This window comes from Sinohyriopsis cumingii, chromosome 5, assembly GCF_028554795.1.
Source record: "Sinohyriopsis cumingii isolate HCF-2022 chromosome 5, ASM2855479v2, whole genome shotgun sequence".
Taxonomy (NCBI): Eukaryota; Metazoa; Mollusca; class Bivalvia; order Unionida; family Unionidae; genus Sinohyriopsis; species Sinohyriopsis cumingii.
In genome coordinates this window covers 68,090,532-68,111,563 of record NC_142965.1, presented here as the reverse complement: position 1 = coordinate 68,111,563, position 21,032 = coordinate 68,090,532, and the positions used below count along the sequence as shown (strand labels likewise).

Here is a 21,032-nt window from a genome sequence, read left to right as displayed (position 1 = left end):
CAGTATAGCTGGACAGTAATGACCAGTCTGTATGAGCTATCATTAGAACTGACATTAGAACCTAATTCACATGAGATTAAAGGTGCATTGTCCACGCTAGGTGGGCAATATTCCACTTAACGGTCAAATGAATGGTTAGGTCTCTATTTAATGTAGTATCAATTTCATAACATGCATTTGACTTCTATAGAATCATTTTACCTATATCCCCTTCTTTTCCCATGGGAGGTATTTGTATCCTTGTTTTGGTCTCTATCTCTATCTTCTTCTTGGTCTCACCCTTTTTACCAATGATAAACTTGAAAAAGGTGCTTGGCACTTCAGAGAGCGTTAATTTGTATCCATTGTCAGTTTCCTCGATGTTCATCTTGATGTCACAAATTTCATCATTCCAAGCTGCTTCCTCCTGTAGAAACTCTGAAATGAAGGACTCATTTATGACATACTAAGACGTCAACATCCATTTCAATGCACTGTCTATCCTCATTTAAATATTGAGTCAAACTGCAACCAACAAAGATCCTGATCTACCAGTGCATAATGTACTGGTAGATTAGGGTCTACTGATTTATACTAACAAACTGCACAGACCCAGATCTGCTAGCATATTATGCCATGGTGGATCTGGATCTATCAGTCTGCACTTGGACTGATCTTTTAAATGTGTGTTTATGGTGATATCTATACTTTAAAACATGAAACTTTTAGTAAATTTCATGAGATTAAAGCTGTCCCCATAATTATCAGTAATTTCCCTGGTGAATACAAGTTTCTTTCTTTGCAAGAGTGCTTAAAAATTGTGACGATCAACAGCACATTTCACTTTTATCCAATTTACTGTGTAATGAATTTAGTGTTTTGTGATGATTCAATTACTAATAATATAATGAATCAAGTTAACACTTCCAGGTAGTTTACTGGTACCATGTGACAATCCAATTTAAAAAAATATCATAGATCAAGCATGCGAGCACTAAATTATGATGTCTGTATGTTCGCATACACTGACTAATGATTGCATATCTAATAGATATTCGAATTACATTATCCTGTAATAACTAATTGTTGTATCTAACAGCCAGGCCAAAGACCACTGTATTTAGTAGACTATCACTGAAGCATTGTGTTGTGGGCATAATGCATATCGGCATCTTTCATAAGATAGTTGCTGCATGTAATAGGTTAGTGGACCCACTATCCCGAAAGGCCATGGGGAGAATACTGCATATTAATAGTCAGGATTTGGAGGTGGTCTAATTTCTGGGGTTAAATATATGAGATTCAAACAAAAAGGTTTGGAACAACTGATGGCTGGTGTTATTGAAATTGGTCTCTTGTTGTGTCATCAGAAAAGATCGGACAGACCTTGAATTGAGTATAGTCAGGATAAGATGTCCAATTTAAAAAATACTGGGAAATTTGTGTTAAAATAATGATTAAAGTTCTCAGTTCTTAGTGCATCTCTAGTCTCTCTAGCTGTGGTAGTGAGCAGATACACTGATTGTTTGGATGAAAAGGATTGGCTTCACACATACAATAGGTAAATTAGGCTGATTATTTGGATAAAAGGGCCTGGCTTCACAACTGCCCTAGCTAAACTGGACAGATTGAAACCTTGTCTTTAAAGCATACTTACCAGTGTACTCTTCTTCCTCAGCCATGTTGACATCTCGCTGAAGAATGGGATTTTTCCGATAACATCGGTCACCAATACGAATGATGGGAGGTCTTAGCACATCCATTTCAATCAACCAAACATGTCAGTCTGAATGCAATTTATTCATATTCTGCAAATAATAAAAATGCATAGTTTGTATGTACCAGTTATTTATACAATGAAATGGTATAATCTGTTATGGTTGTATATATATATATATGAACAGAATTCAATAAAAATAAAAATAAAAACAATAATAATAATAATAATATTAATAAAATTCAGTTAATTTTTGTCCCCCACTTACAAAGGTTAAATCACAAAAGTTCACAAAATTAAAATCTGATTATGACCTTTATGACAGAGCTATACGATCAAACTGATGTACCATGGTTCATCCCCGTACCAGAAAAAACTTTTACAATAAAACGCATAAACAAATGAAGCATTCAAGTTTTAACATGTGACCTTGACTTTGTGACCTCATGCAATATAACTCATCTTCTAGTGGCAATATGTAAGCTTTAACTATTTATCTTAAGAAGATATCAGATTAGAAAGCAGAAAGGCAAATGTAACAGAAACTTAAAATACTTATCCATAACGATGACCTTGAGAATAGGACCCCCAAACTGGTATGTGATACACCTTCTAGTGATAATGTATATGAATACTAAATTTTAGATGGGGCTTTAAGTCATAAAGAACAAGGGACAACATGTTAAATACTGAGAAATGACCATGACCTGACAGAACCCCAATGCAGTATGTGACACACCTTCTACTGATGATCTGCAAGTATACAATTATACTAGGTTGCATCCCAATCTCAATTTTAAAATTATAGTGCGGAAAGAAAGGTGTGATGAAAATATGTAAAAGAAAAACATAACCATCACCATATAGATAGGACCCAAAAGGTGTTACAACACACCTCCTAGTGATGATGTATAAGTATACCAAATTTCATCCCTTAATCTCCAAAGACTTTAAAATTATTGAGTGAAAGGGAAAGTATAATGCAAAATGAAAAAATACTGAGCAGAAAAGTTTAATAGAAAATGGAAAATACCAGGCAGAAAAGATAAAGTACAATATTAAGTACAGTAGTAGTAAATGTGCTAATCATATGATTGCTCTATCAAACCAGTTTTGTACAATTCTGAAGTCAAATATTCACAAGAAATGGACCAAAACTTTGCTCAAATACATTTGTGCATGTTTATGACACTAACCTTGCAAACTGTAATCTGACATAAAATCATTGTGACAAAAACCATTTAGAACAACTACTGCCAAACTCATTTTTATGAACCCTATCTTTATCAGTAAAGCCAATTGAAATTATGGGATGAAACTTTGTATACTTCTATATCATCACCAGAAGGTGTCAGGTGTGTCACACATCTAATTATGGGTCCTATCTTCCAGATCTTGCTCTTAGCTCAGAATTGTACGTATTCATCACACTCTCATATCTGCTCTGTAACTTCAAAGCCCTTTGTACATAAATATATCTTACTAGTCAGATAACCATTTTGTGACTGTAACATAGACAGAAATGTGTGGAGTGGTTGTTGTTCTTGTTGTTGTAGGGTTTAATGCCATTTTTCAGCACAAGATAAGCTATACATGGCAGCCAGTATAACTGGTGGAGGAAGAACCCAGGAAAACCCGGGGAAGAACCACCGACCCACAAGAAGCTACTGGCAGGCTTTCTCACATGCCCATGTTAGCCGAGCCTGAGACTCAAACCCAAGCAGACAGAGATGACAGCAGTGATCAGAAACAATGAGCGCTTTAGACCACTCAGCCACTTGAGGGGGGGGGGGCCTTAAAACCAGCTATAAATCTGACCCAATTACTCGACTGAACTGCTGACAGAAACTGTCCAAAGTAATATATTTCATTCTATAGCCTGATGGATAAACATCACATTTTTTCGAAGCTGTGTGCTGAATAGGCCGACATATTGTGAGTCAGGAAAATATGGGGTGGTATCCCCTGTGTCTAAAATTAATATTATTCTGAACTGAATATTCTGGTGACAATTGCCTCTTTTCAAACGGTAAGCATTGCTGTATTTTATTTTCATCAATCAGTCGAATTCGTTATGCGTTTTGCTTCAATATTGGAGACTGAAACCTTAAGTGCGCAGAAATGCCCGACAACAATATAAATATGAGCACAGGAGTCGGATGCTTTATCAATAAAGTATGACGAAATCTTTGACAAAATAAATTCACCTTATCGGTTATATATATATATATATATATATATATATATATATATATATATATATATATATATATATATATTAATTTATAGTACCGATAAGGTGATTTCATGTTGTTAGATGTTTTATCAATAAAGTATGACGAAATCTCTAACAAAATGAATTCACCTTATCGGTTATATATATATATATATATATATATATATATATATATATATATATATATATATATATATATATATATATTGTAATGTTAATTTATAGTACCGATAAGGTGATTTCATGTTGTCAGAACTTTCGTCGTACTTTATTGATACAACGTCAGACTCATGTGATAAGAGTTAACCAAGTTTAGTTCAATTATCTGTTCTCCAAAGACCAAGACGGAGAACACTTCTTAAATATGCTGTACTTAGTATTGATCTGCATGTATGTTTGTAATTTGTTTATGTAAATGTAATCCCGAACGTTAAATAAGTTTAAACCCAAAATGTACTAACCTGCATCAGCTTTAACTAAAGCTTACTAAACTTCCTACGTTTCCCAAACGGTGTAAAAACTGAATTCAACTTCCGGAACTCCACAGGATACATCTTTACGCATGTCAGGATTGGACAAGGAAGATGAAAGATCAAAAACATTGATGAGAAGAATTTTTTTTTTCACCGATTAAAAAGGTTAGTGAATCTTATTATGTTAGTGTTATTATTAAACGATTACGTTCCTCAACATATTACTACAGTAGAGCTGGTTATTTCGAATACATGAAAACGTACTGAGGAGGGCTAGATGGGGAGAAGGGAGGTTACAACCCAAGGGGAATGGTTCCTTAGTTTCCATACCTAGGTCAATTTTGTTATCTTGTCCGACGCTTTATGATGAGTCTGCGTCATAGAAACTTTACAAATTATAAGTAAGCAAGAGTAGCAAAACAGTTTTAATATGTACTAAGAAGAACATTAAGTACCTCGATTATACAACGTTATAGGCTATAGTCTAGAGAGAGGCACATACAGACAGACAGACAGACACAGTGAAACTCAATAATAAAACATCAGTATACCAGAATCAACTGAAGACTGAATTTTTTTGTCCCAAATATTTCCTTAATTAATATAGTTGTTCCCTCAGTGAACCAAAACCACACAACAAATACTAAAACAAATTTTGATCCCAAATTTCATTTTTACCCCCAGTAAATTGAAATAGGCTAATCTGAAGTTTTTGCACTGTATAAAATAGCCAGTTTTTAATAACTAATTGAATGTATGTAAGCCATTTAAGAAAGGCTGTGTTTACAGGGATGGTCCTGACTTTTAAAAAGTTGTCGCCCAAAAATGCGCCTACCTCAATATTTTGTCAGCAATTTTCAAAATATGTCGCCAGACAAATATTTTTCCAGGTCTATTAATGTTGTTGTTTTTGTTATAGAGTTTAACACCATTTTTCAGCACACGAGATAGGCTATACATGGTGGCCAGTATTAATGGTTTAGGAAGAACCTGGGAAAACCCTGGAAAGAACCTGACCCACGAGAAGCTATCAACAAGCAATCTCACATACCCACAGTAACCAAGCCAGACTCTATTAATGTAACAGGCAATGAAAACTGAAAAAGATGGGATAGTTATTAATGTATTGATAACAAGCAATACAGCCTATTAGTACAAAATAAATCATAACATGACTGTTTTGCACTACTTCCATGGTCTTTGCATCCTGCATCGCTGTTAATGCATAGGTATGATTGTTGTCACCTGAAATATATGCATTATCAAATGTAAAATATCTACTTTCCTGTCATCTACAGTCTCTCTCAATCTCTCCCATCTTTTAAAATAGAAACATCAGGTATTAAGCAAATCTATGTTATGTATATTATTTTCCAAATAATAGTTTTGTAATGAACTTTAGTTATTGACATTTTAATACTAAAACCCTATGATGGTACTTTGCAATATAAGATAAGTGACGTATAATGCGACCGTTGATTTCAAGCATTCAAGAATTAAAGTCCCCCCCCCCTTATGGCTAGCTTTACAAAGTACATCTCCGTAAACTAGGAGTTTATTTTTGCCATGCTTTACAAGCTATGCTTGTAGTGAATTGCTTCCTAAATCCCACAGATGATCACTGAATGTTGTAGATTTTTTTCTTGACAAGAAACTAGTATCTCCATTCCCACCAATGACTCTAACATGAGTCAACACCTGGCATTAATGTAACATATAAGCATTAATTACCATCATTAAATTAAAAGAAGGAATATCACAGAGCATATGTGGCCCCCCCCCCAAAATAAAAAACTAATTTGGAATAGTGTTATATGCATATATGAGTTAACAATAAGGAACTAAGGTGGGATATAAAATCTGGGAAATAGTTATCACATGTTGGGTAGATTGAGACCACATTTGAACTGTTAACATAAATTCCCACCCATTTTAGGCATTGGTAGTTATAACAAAATGGACATTGTTTATTTGTCAGTTAATTGCTAGTTCTTTCATTCACTGTAGAAAAGGCGGTTTCTTTGAAGTATGCCAAAGAGACTTGAGTCTAACCTTGAGCTGTTGTGCAATTTGGGCATAGCTGACCAGAATATGAAATGGGTGAACATTGGGGTGGGGGATAAAGCATTCCACAGGGAGAAACGGCATGTCTTTTGAGAATTTCATGCATATTGGACCCAAAATATCCGTGAATATTTAGTGAAAACAATGCCTAAATATGGTGCAAAAAACTTCCTAATGTTAGGTCCCAATCTGCTTGTTTTCAGATTCAATCTCCCAGCTTGGTTTTTTAAAAGATTTATTTTTTGCATGACACGCTAGAATAACTATGGTAATAACTAAATTTATTCAACGACTATTTGAATTCTTTGGAAATCTTTCTGTACATTTTTAACTGCAACACAGAAGGGGCCTTTTTCCATTGGAACGTACATGTATTTGGATTTCTTGGAACTATTGGAATTGAAAGAACTTTTAGAAAATAGGATTTCATTCACCATGCTGTAAGTTAATTTAATTCTTTCACTCCTGTATTTTGAAAAATAATTTTTTTTCAGTTATGCAAAACTTGTTTGTTTTGCTATTTCTTGTTGCGTAGTTTAAGTCCCTGGATTCGTAACATGGGATTGATGGCAAAAGTAAAAGATCAATGAACAAAATTAACATATATTACTTACACCACCTGGATTGATGTTTGGTATCACACTCCATATTCAAATTATCACAACCAGTTGTAAATTAACTGACGACTTGTGCCTCGATACATATACATGTATCATGGAACATCTGCTGTAAAAATTAACTTTTTATCACATCTCAGCCACAGACGCCCAAGTTTCCAGCTGTCTAGAAATTTTCAGGACCTTTTGACCCGTTCATCATGCACTTGAAGCATTACTGCCATCACTACATGTAGATGGTGTTGGACTGTCAGGTATAACATCAAGTTCAGTGACTGTTGTCTGATGAATTTGCACTAAATCAAAATGCTGTTAATTTTGTTAACTTATTCGTAGGATGAGATGATGAACACTCAATGTCTAACTTATGTTTTCCCACGATAAAGTTGCACTGTTGACAGTATATAATTTTGATTGAGATTTTTTCCATTTGCTTTGTATTTATACACAGCAGTTGGTACTTCAAAGGTAATCAGTTTTCTCTGAAGTTTCAGCAAACTGTTTTATTGGTACATTTATAAAAACAACAGAAGGATTAGCCGTCATTCAATTAATTGTAGCTGTTTCTGTTTGCTTCTACAGAGGTTGGTCGATTGTAGGTATAGTCCGGTAGCATGACTGTGTCACAGCATACAGTACTCAGGCCAGATGTCAACATAAGCAGATTATGATGTAACATTGCAATGTAAAGATGGGTTTGTCAATACAAACAAAGAATTTGTTTACGTAAGATCGATTCCTGTGCAATATGTATAAAAGTTTGTGGCTTCCTTTCGTGGTCCCTTTGAATTTCTCCACTCCAAATTCATGATTGTATGTACAAATTAAACAGCTAAAAAGGTTGTCACCCAATAAATAGCCAGATGGTATATTTTGTCGCCAATAAGGGAGAAAAAAATCTCAATTTGTGATATTGGTGAAGCCCAGGATGATCCCTGTGTTTATCTAATTGTGATTCAAGCTGTTCATAGAACATTGCTTGCTTGTCTTTTTTTTTGCATTTGTTTTTTGTTTTTTTGGTATCTTTTGTATTTTTAAAATAATTAAATATGAGGGTTTTATTAATAAGGCATGTGGCCACACTTTTGATGCTTTGCCAATGGAGACAGACAAATCAGTATTCTACAAGTCAAATGCACTCAGTGACATACCCTGAAGTTTTAGATCTTAAACAGAAAATAAAAATCTGCTTAGCATGATCGTTATTTGGCTTGGCTCAAGAAATGCAATCATTAATACAAGCTACATTTGTGAAAGAAAGCTGTCATGAAAACCGGACAACACTCTATGCCTGCTTCAAGCTAGGCTCTTGAATGGTGAACATTAAGAATAATACAGAGTATTTAAACATTCTGGAATATCATTAATTATTGTAATGGACCTACTATATGTGGAAGAACTTTGTTTATGTAGCAGGACATGATTTTCAGAAGGAACATATATTGTTCAGTTAATTCTTTGTTAAAACATGTATTTAAAAAGAATTTTAAAAAATATAATAGCTTTAATTTGTGCAAATATATATATATATATATATATATATATATATATATATAGATAGATAGATAAATAGACAGATATAGACATACATACATACATACATACACAGTACAAGAATAATTTGAATGACTAGAGCAAGAATAATTGCTAAGGAACAATGGATTCATCTTTATAGGAAATGCGTAATATTATTCAGTGGTCAACTGACTACATGTTGTTTGATATCACCACAAAGTCACATGCACATGTGGCAGCTTTTATCTATTTTTTAATTTTTTAATAAATCATTGTCCCTTAATTTTAACAACCCTTTAGAAGTGAGATTAAATTTGATGAGTAGCAATTACTGAAGTTAATTGATTTATAAATTTGGATGAGAATATTTTCTTTCCTTTGAGCACAAATTCGATACATGATGCATTGAAGAAAAACAGAGTGGACTTACTGGCTTTATTGTACATCATATAATAATAAGATTACAACTAATCAGCTTTTTAATGAGCTGACCATTCAAAACTAAGCTATGAGGAAATGGCAGTGATTGACTACTGACACATTTGAAATGAATATTCACAAATAGAAACTCTGACCATTTTTATTCATATCAAGAAAAATGCAATCATAAGGCATATTTTTCTTCAAGAATGTGTCACATCTTGCCAAATTATTAATTCAGACTCTTGTTTATTTTTTAAACAAAACTTGCTACTCCTTCAAGAAATTGATGAAATTATTGTATATCCAAATACACAAGATCTCTTTCCCAAAATAATAATTAACTTTTATACATTATTTTTCATACTTCAAGAAAAGAAAATTATTTTTCACAAATGAACAGATATATGAATTATCAGAAGCTACACCACAACACCATGTTATATTCGAATTCAGGTTCTAATGAAGCATGCTATAGCAGGATTTCATTATGTGTATGTGTGTGTGTGTGTGTACATACATACATACATACATACATACATACATACATACACGCCCAGTAACCACCTGTTTACAATGGCCACTCTGTTTTCCCACCAGCAAATTTCCTATATAACTGTCTTGCGTGACACAATCACCTGTCTTAAGCAGTCACTGGCTCATCTCTAAAGTGACCACTCAGTGTATGCAAAATAAATTCTAGCTTCATGAAGAAGTTATTGTTTAGACAACAGGATATCACACTTGTACTACACCAGTCATGCTGACAATGTAACTCAAAATTGTCAGTAGGCTTAAGTTTGAAAGTGTGTAAGTTTTTATTAGGATAGAGGGTCAAAGCAAATTGTTTGCTGAATTGTGGGGGAAAAAAATGGAAGTCACCTTTTATGGCAGTGTGACAGGTATAGTTTGATATCTTCATTTATTTGTTTTTGAATTAAAGCTGTCTGTGGAGAAAAAAAGTAAGTGTAAGTGACACTTTGATCACAGTCAGTGAAATCTTTTTAAGGATGCAGCTAAAAAGGTGAAATTTTTGTGGCAAGATCACAGGTAATTAAAATAACCTCCCTCACACTTGACGCTGAACAGGTATCAAATTCCTAGCTTGATCAAAGAGTTGTCATGTGGTAAAACAGGAGTTGTATGAATCTACTTGGCACTGAACAAGTATCAGATCTGCAGCTTGATCAAAAGGATTGTCAAAGTCAAGGGCTTATTGGCCCATATGCACTGGCACATCACTTGGAATAGGTTTATGGGTAAGGATAATATAAATCAAATCAAAACTTTTATTGCATCAAACACAAACATTGTTTATACAGCAAAACAAAAATATTAATGTTATAAAAAAATACAGGTTATTTTTGGACTTGCACAAAAATGGAAGCAATATACATACTAGTAAAGACCTAAGGTAAGCAATATTGTCAAACACTTCACTTTGCAATGGGTAATAATTAATTTACTGGTAATATTTTTTAATTATTAAGTCCAGATAACTGCAGATATTATAGATATATTGTACCATTAATACTGTGCGTTTCTTAGTGGGAAGAGTGGCATAAAGCAGCAATAGTTTTAGTGACAATATATTTAGGTATTGCAGACATCTAAAGTTTTCAATATTACCCCTAGATTTATCAGATTATTTGTATGTCATGCTTATAAGACTCGGCATGAAATGAATTGTCAGTAAAAAATATCGACTTATAAGTGAGTATATATAGTACAGCTATTATATTGTAAGTAACTAAATGAAGGGGATGGTCTAGTAAAGTAAAAAGTTGGCAAAGTCAAAATGTCTTTACATTTTTTACCTGGTTCAGATTCACCTAGATTCAAAGGGGCTGACTACTTAATAACTATATATATATATATATATATATATATATATATATATATATATATATATATATATATATATATATGTATATCTGGTGGCTTTTGTTATACCAATCAACAATACCTAATGCAATTTTGAAAATATGCCAATATGTCTTGAATGGGGAGCCATATAAGTAATTATAATTTGTATTTTAATGTGCAGTTTGTGAGTTTTATCATGTTTCAGATAAGCCAGACAAGTTATGACTGCCTTTGTGCCTGATCCCACTGTTGATTTCAGCACTGTTGCCATGTCAGCAAAAGATAATGGGGAGTGTGATCAAAGCATTGTAGATATAGATGCCCTACCACCCCTTACTATTGATGGTGAGTGACTCTGAAATGTTACCATGGTTACATATTTGATAACAAGAAAACTGAAGTGTTCTAGTTTTAAATATGTATGTACAACACTCTTTGTGGTGTGCTTTCCTGCTTTGATGACCCCTATTCTCTAGTTCCAAACTTCTAGCTTCAAATTTTGGTCTTCATTTTTCTGCATGGAAAAAGTATGGTCCTGAACTTTCATTTAGAATGTCAAAAATCATTTGCATATCATTACAAGGATATTTTCCTCCTAATGAAGATTGTGTGAAATGTTGGTGTATGTAAAGACTGATATTGTTACATAATTGATATTGCAAACAATTTAAATATCAAAATAAAAATGTTGATGTTCAATTGGTTATGCTACTCTTAGTTGAATATATGTCCCCATTTGAAGGCCTTTACATTGACAAGTATGTGAAAAAGTAAAAAGCTTCCCCTTATTATAATGTAATATTCACCTTATAATGCAATATTTCCCTCAGTATAATGCAGTATTTCCCTTATTATTATGCAATATTTCATGATTGTAATGTAATATTACCCTCATAATGCAATGTTTCCATATTGTAATGCAATATTCCCTCATTAAATTACAATATTTCTCTCATTACATTCTAATATTTCTCTCATTATAATGAATATATCCCTCCTAATAATGTAATATATGGGGTCCATAGTCACTGCACTATGTTATGATAGAAAATTGTTGCGAACATAACTGATATAGCAAGGGCCACATGATTACTGCAGTACAGCAGGGATGGTCAGATTTTGTCAATGTTTTCATAAAGAAACAAAAATATGCTGTTTTGTTTCTATCAATATTGCAGGACATTAAATTAGCACTAGTTCACTAGCCCAGTGTTAGCAAGTTTCATGTTAAAATGCATTTTTCATAATTTTAATAGCCTGATGGCAAGTAAAGTTTATGTTCTTACTGGTCAGGACAAATCACAGATTATGAAGGATTACAAACTTATGACTCACCATTGCCAGTGGAAACAGATCAGCAAATGAAAGATATTTGAACAATTTCCTTTCATTTTAATGGCGTTTTGTTGTCTGATAAATCCTCATACCTATCATGATGTGTGAATATAAATGTTACACGACAGATTCTTGTTTAGTCATTACCACCCAAGCAAATGTAGCAAGCAACAGTATCTGTGGTCGAATTGATCCTTTTATACTTGCTATAATCTTTTAGCTAAAGTTAGTCATTAGAAACAAGTGTCACATGCTCTGACATGTCTTCTACTAGCCATTGGAAGAGTGCAATACCAGATTACTGGCATTCATACTGTCAAAATTGATAGATAATGATATCATATGTTCTTGTATTGTCAAAAGACATAAAGTTGCTTGTGTTGTCTCTTATCGGTTCACACTGAGGAGCTAGTGATGTCTACTTCAGTTACCTAACTCAATAACAAGTAGCCAAGAAATAGTGTGGCTTCTTATCAGTAGAAATCACCCAACACGCAGCTAGGGAATTACAGTATAGATGTAGTTAATTTGGACAACTTTCTTTAAGGTACCAGAGTGAAATTTAACAGCCAACTGAGGTACCAGAGTGACAATTTAACAGTCAACTAAGGTACCAGAGTGACAATTTAACAGTCAACTAAGGTACCAGAGTGACAATTTAACAGCCAGATTTTTTTGCGGAAAAAATTTAAATTCCTTTATAATGTTAACATGATATTTTTTAATAACATTTATTTTGTTGCCCAACATGGTTTTCATATAGGGAAGAATGGTTGTTCTGATATCCCAGGCAATGGATTTTTTATTTCCAAACTAAGTACAAAGCTATGTCATATTGATAATGAATCGCTTTATGTTGAGTCATGCAGTAATTATTAATTTTACATAACCAGACCAGCTTAATTTAGTCTCTCTCTCCAAAAGGTCTGTACAAGTTATTCATTGTTGTTTCTGGGCAGGAGGGGCAGCTGTAAACTACTGCATTTACCCAACTTCAAACTGCACAGACCCAGATCTGTTGTCATATGATGTGCCATAAAACATGGTTCCTTTATGACAGTGGATCTGGGTCTATGTGGTTTGTAGTTGGACTTGACTTAAATGCAAGTAAGGATTTAAAAAAAATTAAATTATTGTATTCTTGAGAAAACATATGGTTTTCGATTTCTGAAAGATCTATTCATCCATTTATCATCCACAGATGACCTGAAAGTATTTCCGTCCTGTTCAGAAGCATCATCTGCACTTGCTTCCTGTGAGCCAGGTAACCAATACACAAAACTCAATGAACTCCAGATTATTAGTGATTCACATGAACTGCTGCCAGACATCTTTGCAGACATGTACAATGCCCAGTTTTTCTGTTGTTTATCTTAGTGTGCAGGAACTGTCAAATGTAGAGAACTCATACACCTCTACAGGGAATTTGAATGGCTTGCAGGTTTATTATATAGCATCAGATGCAGAAAATAGTGGTGTTCTGATGTCTGCTGATTTTTCCAGTCTTGTTATTGCCACTGGTCATAGACCAGAAGAATTCTTGGATGTGATGGCTTGTTGGCAATTGTCTGTAATCTATGTGTCTTCTTTCTTTTCATTAGCGCAAGCTTCTTATTACTACTGTTCTTTACTGCTTGGAAGATTGCCATGAAACTTTACATTCACACCAAGGTCTAATTGAAAATAAATGAAACAGGTGCTGCTCAGACGTCCAATATGGCAGCCATAGTGGCTAGCATCAAAATACTTTTGTTGCTATTTTAGGTATTTCTGGAGCTTTCATTAAAAAAAAACTTTGTATGATGTGTGGTTTGTTCTAAATCAAAATGGTGCCAATCTGACATTCAATATTGCTGCGGCAAGTGTCATATTAAAATGTGTTTTTCACCAGAGGACTTATGATATCTGGTTGGTCTTTAATGAAAATGGTGCAGAATCGACTATCAATATGGCTGCCATGACGACCATATTGAAAATCTTGTTATTGCTAATCCTAGATGGCTGGTCATATTAGCACGGGCTTTTCATCAACAGACTTCTATAAAATCTGTTTGGTACTAATTTAAAATAATGCTGATCTGACATCCATTATAGCCACCATGGCAGCAATCTTGAAAATCTTTTTATCGCTGTACCTATTAAATGGATTTGCAATTTGAATAAACCAGGAATCAGAATAATGTTCTTGTCACACCTTGACTTAAGTGAGTAAGTATCCAGTTAGTATTTCCAAAAGCTTCAATTCAAAGAGTATCCTTTATCACACCTTGAAATCATTGAGCAAGTATCCAGTTAGTATTTCCAAAAGCTTCAATTCAAAGAGTATCCTTTATCACACCTTGAAATCATTGAGCAAGTATCCAGTTAGTATTTCCAAAAGCTTCAATTCAAAGAGTATCCTTTATCACACCTTGAAATCATTGAGCAAGTATCCAGTTAGTATTTCCCAATGCTTCAAAGAGTATCTTGCTCCTGGTAAATCCACTGAGCCATGATAAAGTTACACTGAAGCATTGAATTATTGGGGCAGTTCTTCTCCAGAATGATCAAACACAAAGGTAATGATTTAAGTATGAAATATTTAAAGACCACATTAAATGAGAAACATGTTATGAAATTATAAGCATCAGTACATAACAGTGTATTTTTGTTAATCAACATCAAAGAGGTATCAACAGCTACTCCCACCATGAAAGCAGATTGATGGTTTATGTTGCAGAAGGGTAAAATCTGAGGAAGCACCAGATGCCATTCTCTGCTGTACTAAAACTGACTCAAGATCATTTGTAGGCATTCCCTTTCATAGTTTTCATAATCCTTGGCCATAATGGTAAGGTCTTTTGTCCAGGGTGTGCTGTCATTGTCAATTGTCCATTGTTAGTAAATAATTTGCTGTTTAACTCTTAAAAAGCCACAAGATCAGTCTATAACAAATTTGGCATATGGCATTCTGGTATGAAGATCTTAAAAAGCCACAAGACCAGTCTATAACAAATTTGGCATAGTGCATTCTGGTATGAAGATCTTAAAAAGCCACAAGACCAGTCTATAACAAATTTGGCATAGTGCATTCTGGTATGAAGATCTTAAAATGCCACAAGACCAGTCTTTAATATATTTGGCATAGTGCATTCTGGTATGAAGATCTTAAAATGCCACAAGACCAGTCTATAATAAATTTGGCATAGTGCATTCTGGTATGAAGATCTTAAAAAGCCACAGGACCAGTCTTTAACAAATTTGTCATAGAGCTTTCTGGTATGAAGATCTTAAAAAGCCACAAGACCAGTCTATAATAAATTAGTTATGAAGATCTTTCACATTTGTATAAATGATGCTGATCCACCATCAAATACGGTCACTAGTTCTATAAAAAAAGGAAAAACCGTTAAATGGCTTCTTTTCAAAATCTTTAAGAGATTCCAATAGAATCACCTAGATGACTTGACCAAATTTTACAGAAAGCTCTCTAGTTTTCATAAAAATTTTTAACACCCTTAAACAGTCAACATTGTTTATTCCACATCTAATACACATGTTTGCTGCATTTTGAGAAGTATAAGATATTGTGTAGTTATTATTACATTGACATGAACATTTAAGTCTCTTTTGTAGATCCCAGTTCAAGTTGTTGTTCTTACAGCAAAGATGTTCCAGGTAGGTGCATGTGCTTGTGTGTGTGGGTGTGTGTGTGTTTTACTTCTCGTCTTTAATGATTGGAATATACTGTCTTAGCTCAGTCTTAAATTGTAAATCTTCACACTGCTTTCTTCTGTTCATGATTGGAATATACTGCATATACTCTGTCTTTAATTCTGGATGTGTTTGATAATTTCAGCTATTTGTGGTTTGTATATACTGTATTAACTCTTGTCTTTAATGATTGGAATATGTTGTTCCAACCTGGTGCATGTCCTCTGTGTATATGTGTCTGTGTTTTGTTGACTGTATTTGTGAGAGACTTGCTGGAATTAATTGGATTTCCTGTTAAAATTCTGCATGTCTTTTTGTTCCAGATCCTCATGCTGTTGCAGGATGTTGTGGCTTGTATAACCTGGGTAACACCTGCTACATGAATGCAGGACTGCAGTGCCTCATAAGTACATCACCTCTTGTCAAGTACTTTTTTGATGTATACAACATTGATCCCTCAGAACGCAAAACTCTTTTAGGACAGTTTTACAGCCTACTGTGCAGGGTATGGGGTGGTCACTATTCAATCCTGCATCTACGTGACTTCAAGAATGTTCTAGGATTATACCATTCTCAGTTTCAGGACTACAGACAGGTCAGATGGTTATTGATTCATCTATTCCTTTAAGTGTAATTTATTTTTGTATATTAGTTTTTATCTTCTTGGTATAATAGCAGAAGGGTTCATATTGTTTTGTTGCTGTCTGTCCATACCATTGTACCAAATTTTCCCAATCTGGTTGCGCTATCACAAAAAAATATTCAACTTTGAGCCATGAAAACATGCAGACTTTATCATGGTTATATGTAGATGACCTGGGTAGATTTACAGGCCATTAGAGTGTGTTATGTTATGATGTCCACCCATCTGTTTCCTTGTTCATTTCTGCACAATAACCAAGTTCTCCACCATCTGCCATTACCAAACTTTGTACATTACTTGCATATTGGGAAAAGCTAAAGTTTGTTGATTTGGGGGCACAAAATTCAAAGTTCAAGGTAATTGTGACTGAAGAAGAAAAATGGTTTCTTTTAATGTGCTATCCAATCATAAACAGTAGGAATACTACAGCATCTTTGTGAATCCAGTAAATCCTGCCCTCTCAAACTTACATTTTGCAACAGAAGTGCTTAAAATTGTCTGCCCACTATGGTTGCAGTTAGACAAAAGTGATCTCCCATTGTGTAGAATGATTGGTGCCAAATCTCTTTCATACATCAATTACTACTGCCACTCGTGTTAGAAAGCAACACTTTTTAGAGATCTCACAGAGTGTAATCTGCTTAACTAGGAAGAGGTAGGCATTTGGAATAAATAATGATCTCCATACGAAAATGATGGGTCTATTAACTCATTCGGCCCCAGAGGTTTTTGTAGTAGGAAAGACAATTCGGGGGGCTATTTCTGAATACATCGTAATACATCGGTTTTCAACAGATTTTCCATGAGACTAATGCTAGTTGTATTAGAAACATTGTTTTTCATTGGTTAATTTGTTGCGCATGAGCAGAAGGGTAAAAATTGGAGTTTTTTTTTTTGTTTTTTTTTTGGGTTTGCTAAATGGACCCATCATTTTTGCATATGGAGACCACTCTTTATTCCAAATGCCCACCTTATCCTAGTTTTTGCAAAGGTTCTCAAATATGGACACAAAATCGCATCCTGACCACGAGCGAATTTTGGGTGAGAAAAAAATGGGTCAAAAAAATTAGGTTTTTCCCTCTGTATTTTGTAGTGCAACTAGAACTTCCAGCTTTTTTGGTATCATTGGTGTATTTTAAATGACCTGGATGCTGCAGAAGTCGGAAATAGGGTACAGCCTCGTCATGCCTATGGGCGGAATTGAGGCAAAATGAGCTCAGCAAAAAAAAAAAATAAAAAAATAACTCCAACTTTTACCCTTCTGCTCATGCGCAAGCAAAATAACCAATGGAAAACGATGTTTCTAATACAAATAGGCATTAGTGTAGTGGAAAATCTGTTGAAAGTTGATGTATTACGATGTCTTCAGAAATAGCCCCCAAAATGTCTTTCCTACTCACATTTCAGGCGAAAATGACAAAAACCTCCAGGACCAAATGAGTTAATGGGTGAATTTTGGTGACATCACCAAATCTGAATATTACTTATCTATTTCATCATTTGTGCATCAGTTTTGCTCATAAATTACAAAAATAGCCATTCTTTGACAATTTATAAGAAATTTCCAAAAACTTCGTTAACTCATTCAGCCGCTATCCCGCCTATAGGCGTGATGACACTGTACCCTACATCTGAGGTCTGCAACTTTAAGGTCATTTAAGATACACCAAAGTGGGTGGTATTACAAAAAAGCAGACAGATATAGCTCTACAATGATACCAAATAATATGGACGTTCTAGTTGCACTACAAAATACAGAGGAAAAAACCTAATTTTTTGGACCCATTTATTTTTCCACCCAAAATTCGCTTGTGGTCAGAATCCGATTTTTTGTGTCTGAATTTTAGATCTTTTGGCCTCAGATCTAAGGCAGACTGGTCTGAACTGCACAGACAAGTGAACCTTTGCAAAAACTAGGATACGGTGGGCATTTGGAATAAAGAGTTTTCTCCATACGAAAATGATGGGTCCATTAAGCAAAATAAAATTTTTTAAAAACTCCAACTTTTACCCTTCTGCTCATGCGCAAGCAATATAACCAATGGAAAACGATGTTTCAAATACAACTAGGTATTAGTCTAATGGAAAATCTGTTGAAAGTAGATGTATTATGATGTATTCAGAAATGGCCCACAAAATGTCTTTTCTACTCGCATTTCAGGCAAAAACGAGAAAAACCTCCAAGGCCGAATGAGTTAACAAACTTTGTACATAGCTTACACTTAGGGCAATACTAAAAGAAAAAATAAAATCTATTTTTGGGCTTGAATGGTGAGGTCATGATCATGGCTGGTCTAAAAAGAAAGTTATGATTTCTTCACAGTAAGTGTAGTTCAGACAAATAATACCCTACTATGGCATCTCGTAACGTATCTAAAATTTCATTTATATGAATGAGGTTAATACCATTTGTACTTACACACAAAGTAACGCCACTTATCAGAATCTTGGATTTTTTAAAACGAACGTAGCTTAAATAAAATTTTAACCCTATATTTTAAGGATTTTACCCTTGTTTTCTTTCATCTTTTCTATTATTTAACATTTAAAGAATTTAAGCATTTTTAACTTTTGATCTTTCATCGTACATGACTCTTGAAATGTTTATGAAACACATGTAATTATATTAAAATAAATTAGCTTTATTTTAGTTATTGTACTTATCCATGCTCAGAGGCATACAAAGTAAAACCCTAACAATTAAATGATAACATGAAGAAATTTATCTAATTTTCTCTGATTTTTTTTCCTCAGCATGACTGTCAGGAATTTCTGGCACTTCTTTTGGACTCTCTTCATGAGCAAATGAACAAGACAACCCTTCCTTTCAGCAGGGATGTTCCGAGGGATCAAGTGCAAGAAATATTCACAATGGAGGACCAGTCTAGAATGAACAATCAGTCTACACAAGCTCAGACTGTGACCCACAAAGGGCCAACCTCACCCCACATCACATCTGTAGACCAGGCAAAATTGAACAATGAAGCTGAACAAGCAAGCCGGAATGATTCACCTATGTTAACTCTCCAGCAACATTTGATCTCAGAGGAGAGTAACCAGTCAAATATATCAGGCCACAGCTCAGATTCAGAGCAATGTTCTGTGATAAAAAACTTAAAACTTCAGGCTAGTCCAGTCATTTCTCAATCCCATGATGTAACAGGATCTCATGAAGTTAAGTCAGATGTGTCATGTGACACCGTCTCATCAACATCAGTTTCTTTGGAAGCAAAAGTGCATATTTCTATAACCAGTAAAGTCCATGGCATGGCATGTCAAAAATTAATTGGTCATAGTGTAGATGTTGACATCGATGAAAATGCATCATCATCTAGTCATCGACTGTTAGATACATGTGTTGGTACAGATGTTGAAATAGTTTCTGAGACTGATTCTCAGTTGATGTGCACAAGTGCAGAAAACTTTGTGCTCAATAATGTGATCCATACAACTAGTTTACCCTCCCTGGAGGACTTGTATTCCAAGGAGACAAAAACTTTGAATACCAATGTCTTGGTGACTGAGTACATGCATGAGGTAGTGACAAAAGACTCGGAAAAATTTGCCAAACAGAATAACACACATCGTTCTCAGAATGATGATCTTGAAATATTGAATAATGTGTTAAGTTCTTTTGATGAGAAGAAAGATGATGAATTTGAAAATCGTCATGGACACCTTAAAGATACAAATTTACGAGCGGAGAAAAAGAGCCGCTACAGTTCAGGGGCAGCTAATTATTTAGATGATTCTCCAGTAGATGATGGCTTTGGTTTTAACAATGTCAAGAGAATGAAATTTGAAGGTACAGAGAAAAATCTTCAGATGCAGGAATTGAGCAAAATAAACAAAAACAAAGCAATGTTTTTGGAGAGACGGACCTCTCCCATCATGAATGAGGTGGAAAGTGAGAGCGATACAACAGAAGACCAGGATATAGAAGTGGAAATTTCAGACAATGAAAGTTCAGCCAGTGAGCTTATTGGCCCAACATCATCTACACAGTTAGAACAATACAGTAACTTGGAGTATGAAGCTTCCATGAGGGCCTGGCATGAATACCTCAGTAAAAATGACAGCATCATTGTTGAAACATTCCAAGGGCAATTTAAGTCAACGGTATTTATATTTTCTATCTTCTATTTATGTCTTATTTACAACAAATTTTGTAGTAATCAAGATATTGTATTCAGTGTCAGGTTTTTGCATTAGACAAAACATTGCAGTCAGAGTGTCAGATTTTATATTGGACAAGACATTGCAGTCAGTGTCTGATTTTGTATTAGTCAAGACATTGCAGTCACAGTTAACGATAGCTTTATTCAAGACATTGCAATCACGGTGTCACATTTTGTATTGGACAAGACATTGCAGTGTCTGATTTTGCATTAAACAAGACATTGCAGTCATTGTCTGATTTTTGCATCAGGCAAGACATTGCAGTCTCACTGTCAATGATAGCTTTAGTCAAGAC

At 34.3% G+C, this 21,032-nt stretch overlaps 2 protein-coding genes across 2 annotated transcripts in view; one reads left to right on the top strand and one right to left on the bottom strand.

Annotated features, from left to right (window-relative positions):
* The window catches only part of LOC149799366 (activating signal cointegrator 1 complex subunit 1-like), a 34,241-nt gene extending 29,778 nt beyond the window's left edge, over window positions 1–4,463 (bottom strand). The window contains exons 1-3 of the mRNA XM_089958691.1: window positions 4,394–4,463; window positions 1,637–1,787; window positions 202–417 (exon numbers count right to left, since the gene is read on the bottom strand). Of these exons, the coding sequence (XP_089814817.1) occupies window positions 202–417; window positions 1,637–1,742 (322 nt within the window). The 5' untranslated portion in view covers window positions 1,743–1,787; window positions 4,394–4,463. The remainder of the gene's footprint in view (window positions 1–201; window positions 418–1,636; window positions 1,788–4,393) is intronic.
* Window positions 4,464–4,483: 20 nt separating this feature from the next.
* LOC149799365 (uncharacterized) overlaps window positions 4,484–21,032 on the top strand; it is a 72,624-nt gene continuing 56,075 nt past the window's right edge. Inside the window, exons 1-6 of the mRNA XM_089958690.1 lie at window positions 4,484–4,570; window positions 11,093–11,232; window positions 13,424–13,486; window positions 15,838–15,879; window positions 16,239–16,510; window positions 19,313–20,677. Coding sequence (XP_089814816.1) covers window positions 11,109–11,232; window positions 13,424–13,486; window positions 15,838–15,879; window positions 16,239–16,510; window positions 19,313–20,677 — 1,866 coding nt within the window. The 5' untranslated portion in view covers window positions 4,484–4,570; window positions 11,093–11,108. The remainder of the gene's footprint in view (window positions 4,571–11,092; window positions 11,233–13,423; window positions 13,487–15,837; window positions 15,880–16,238; window positions 16,511–19,312; window positions 20,678–21,032) is intronic.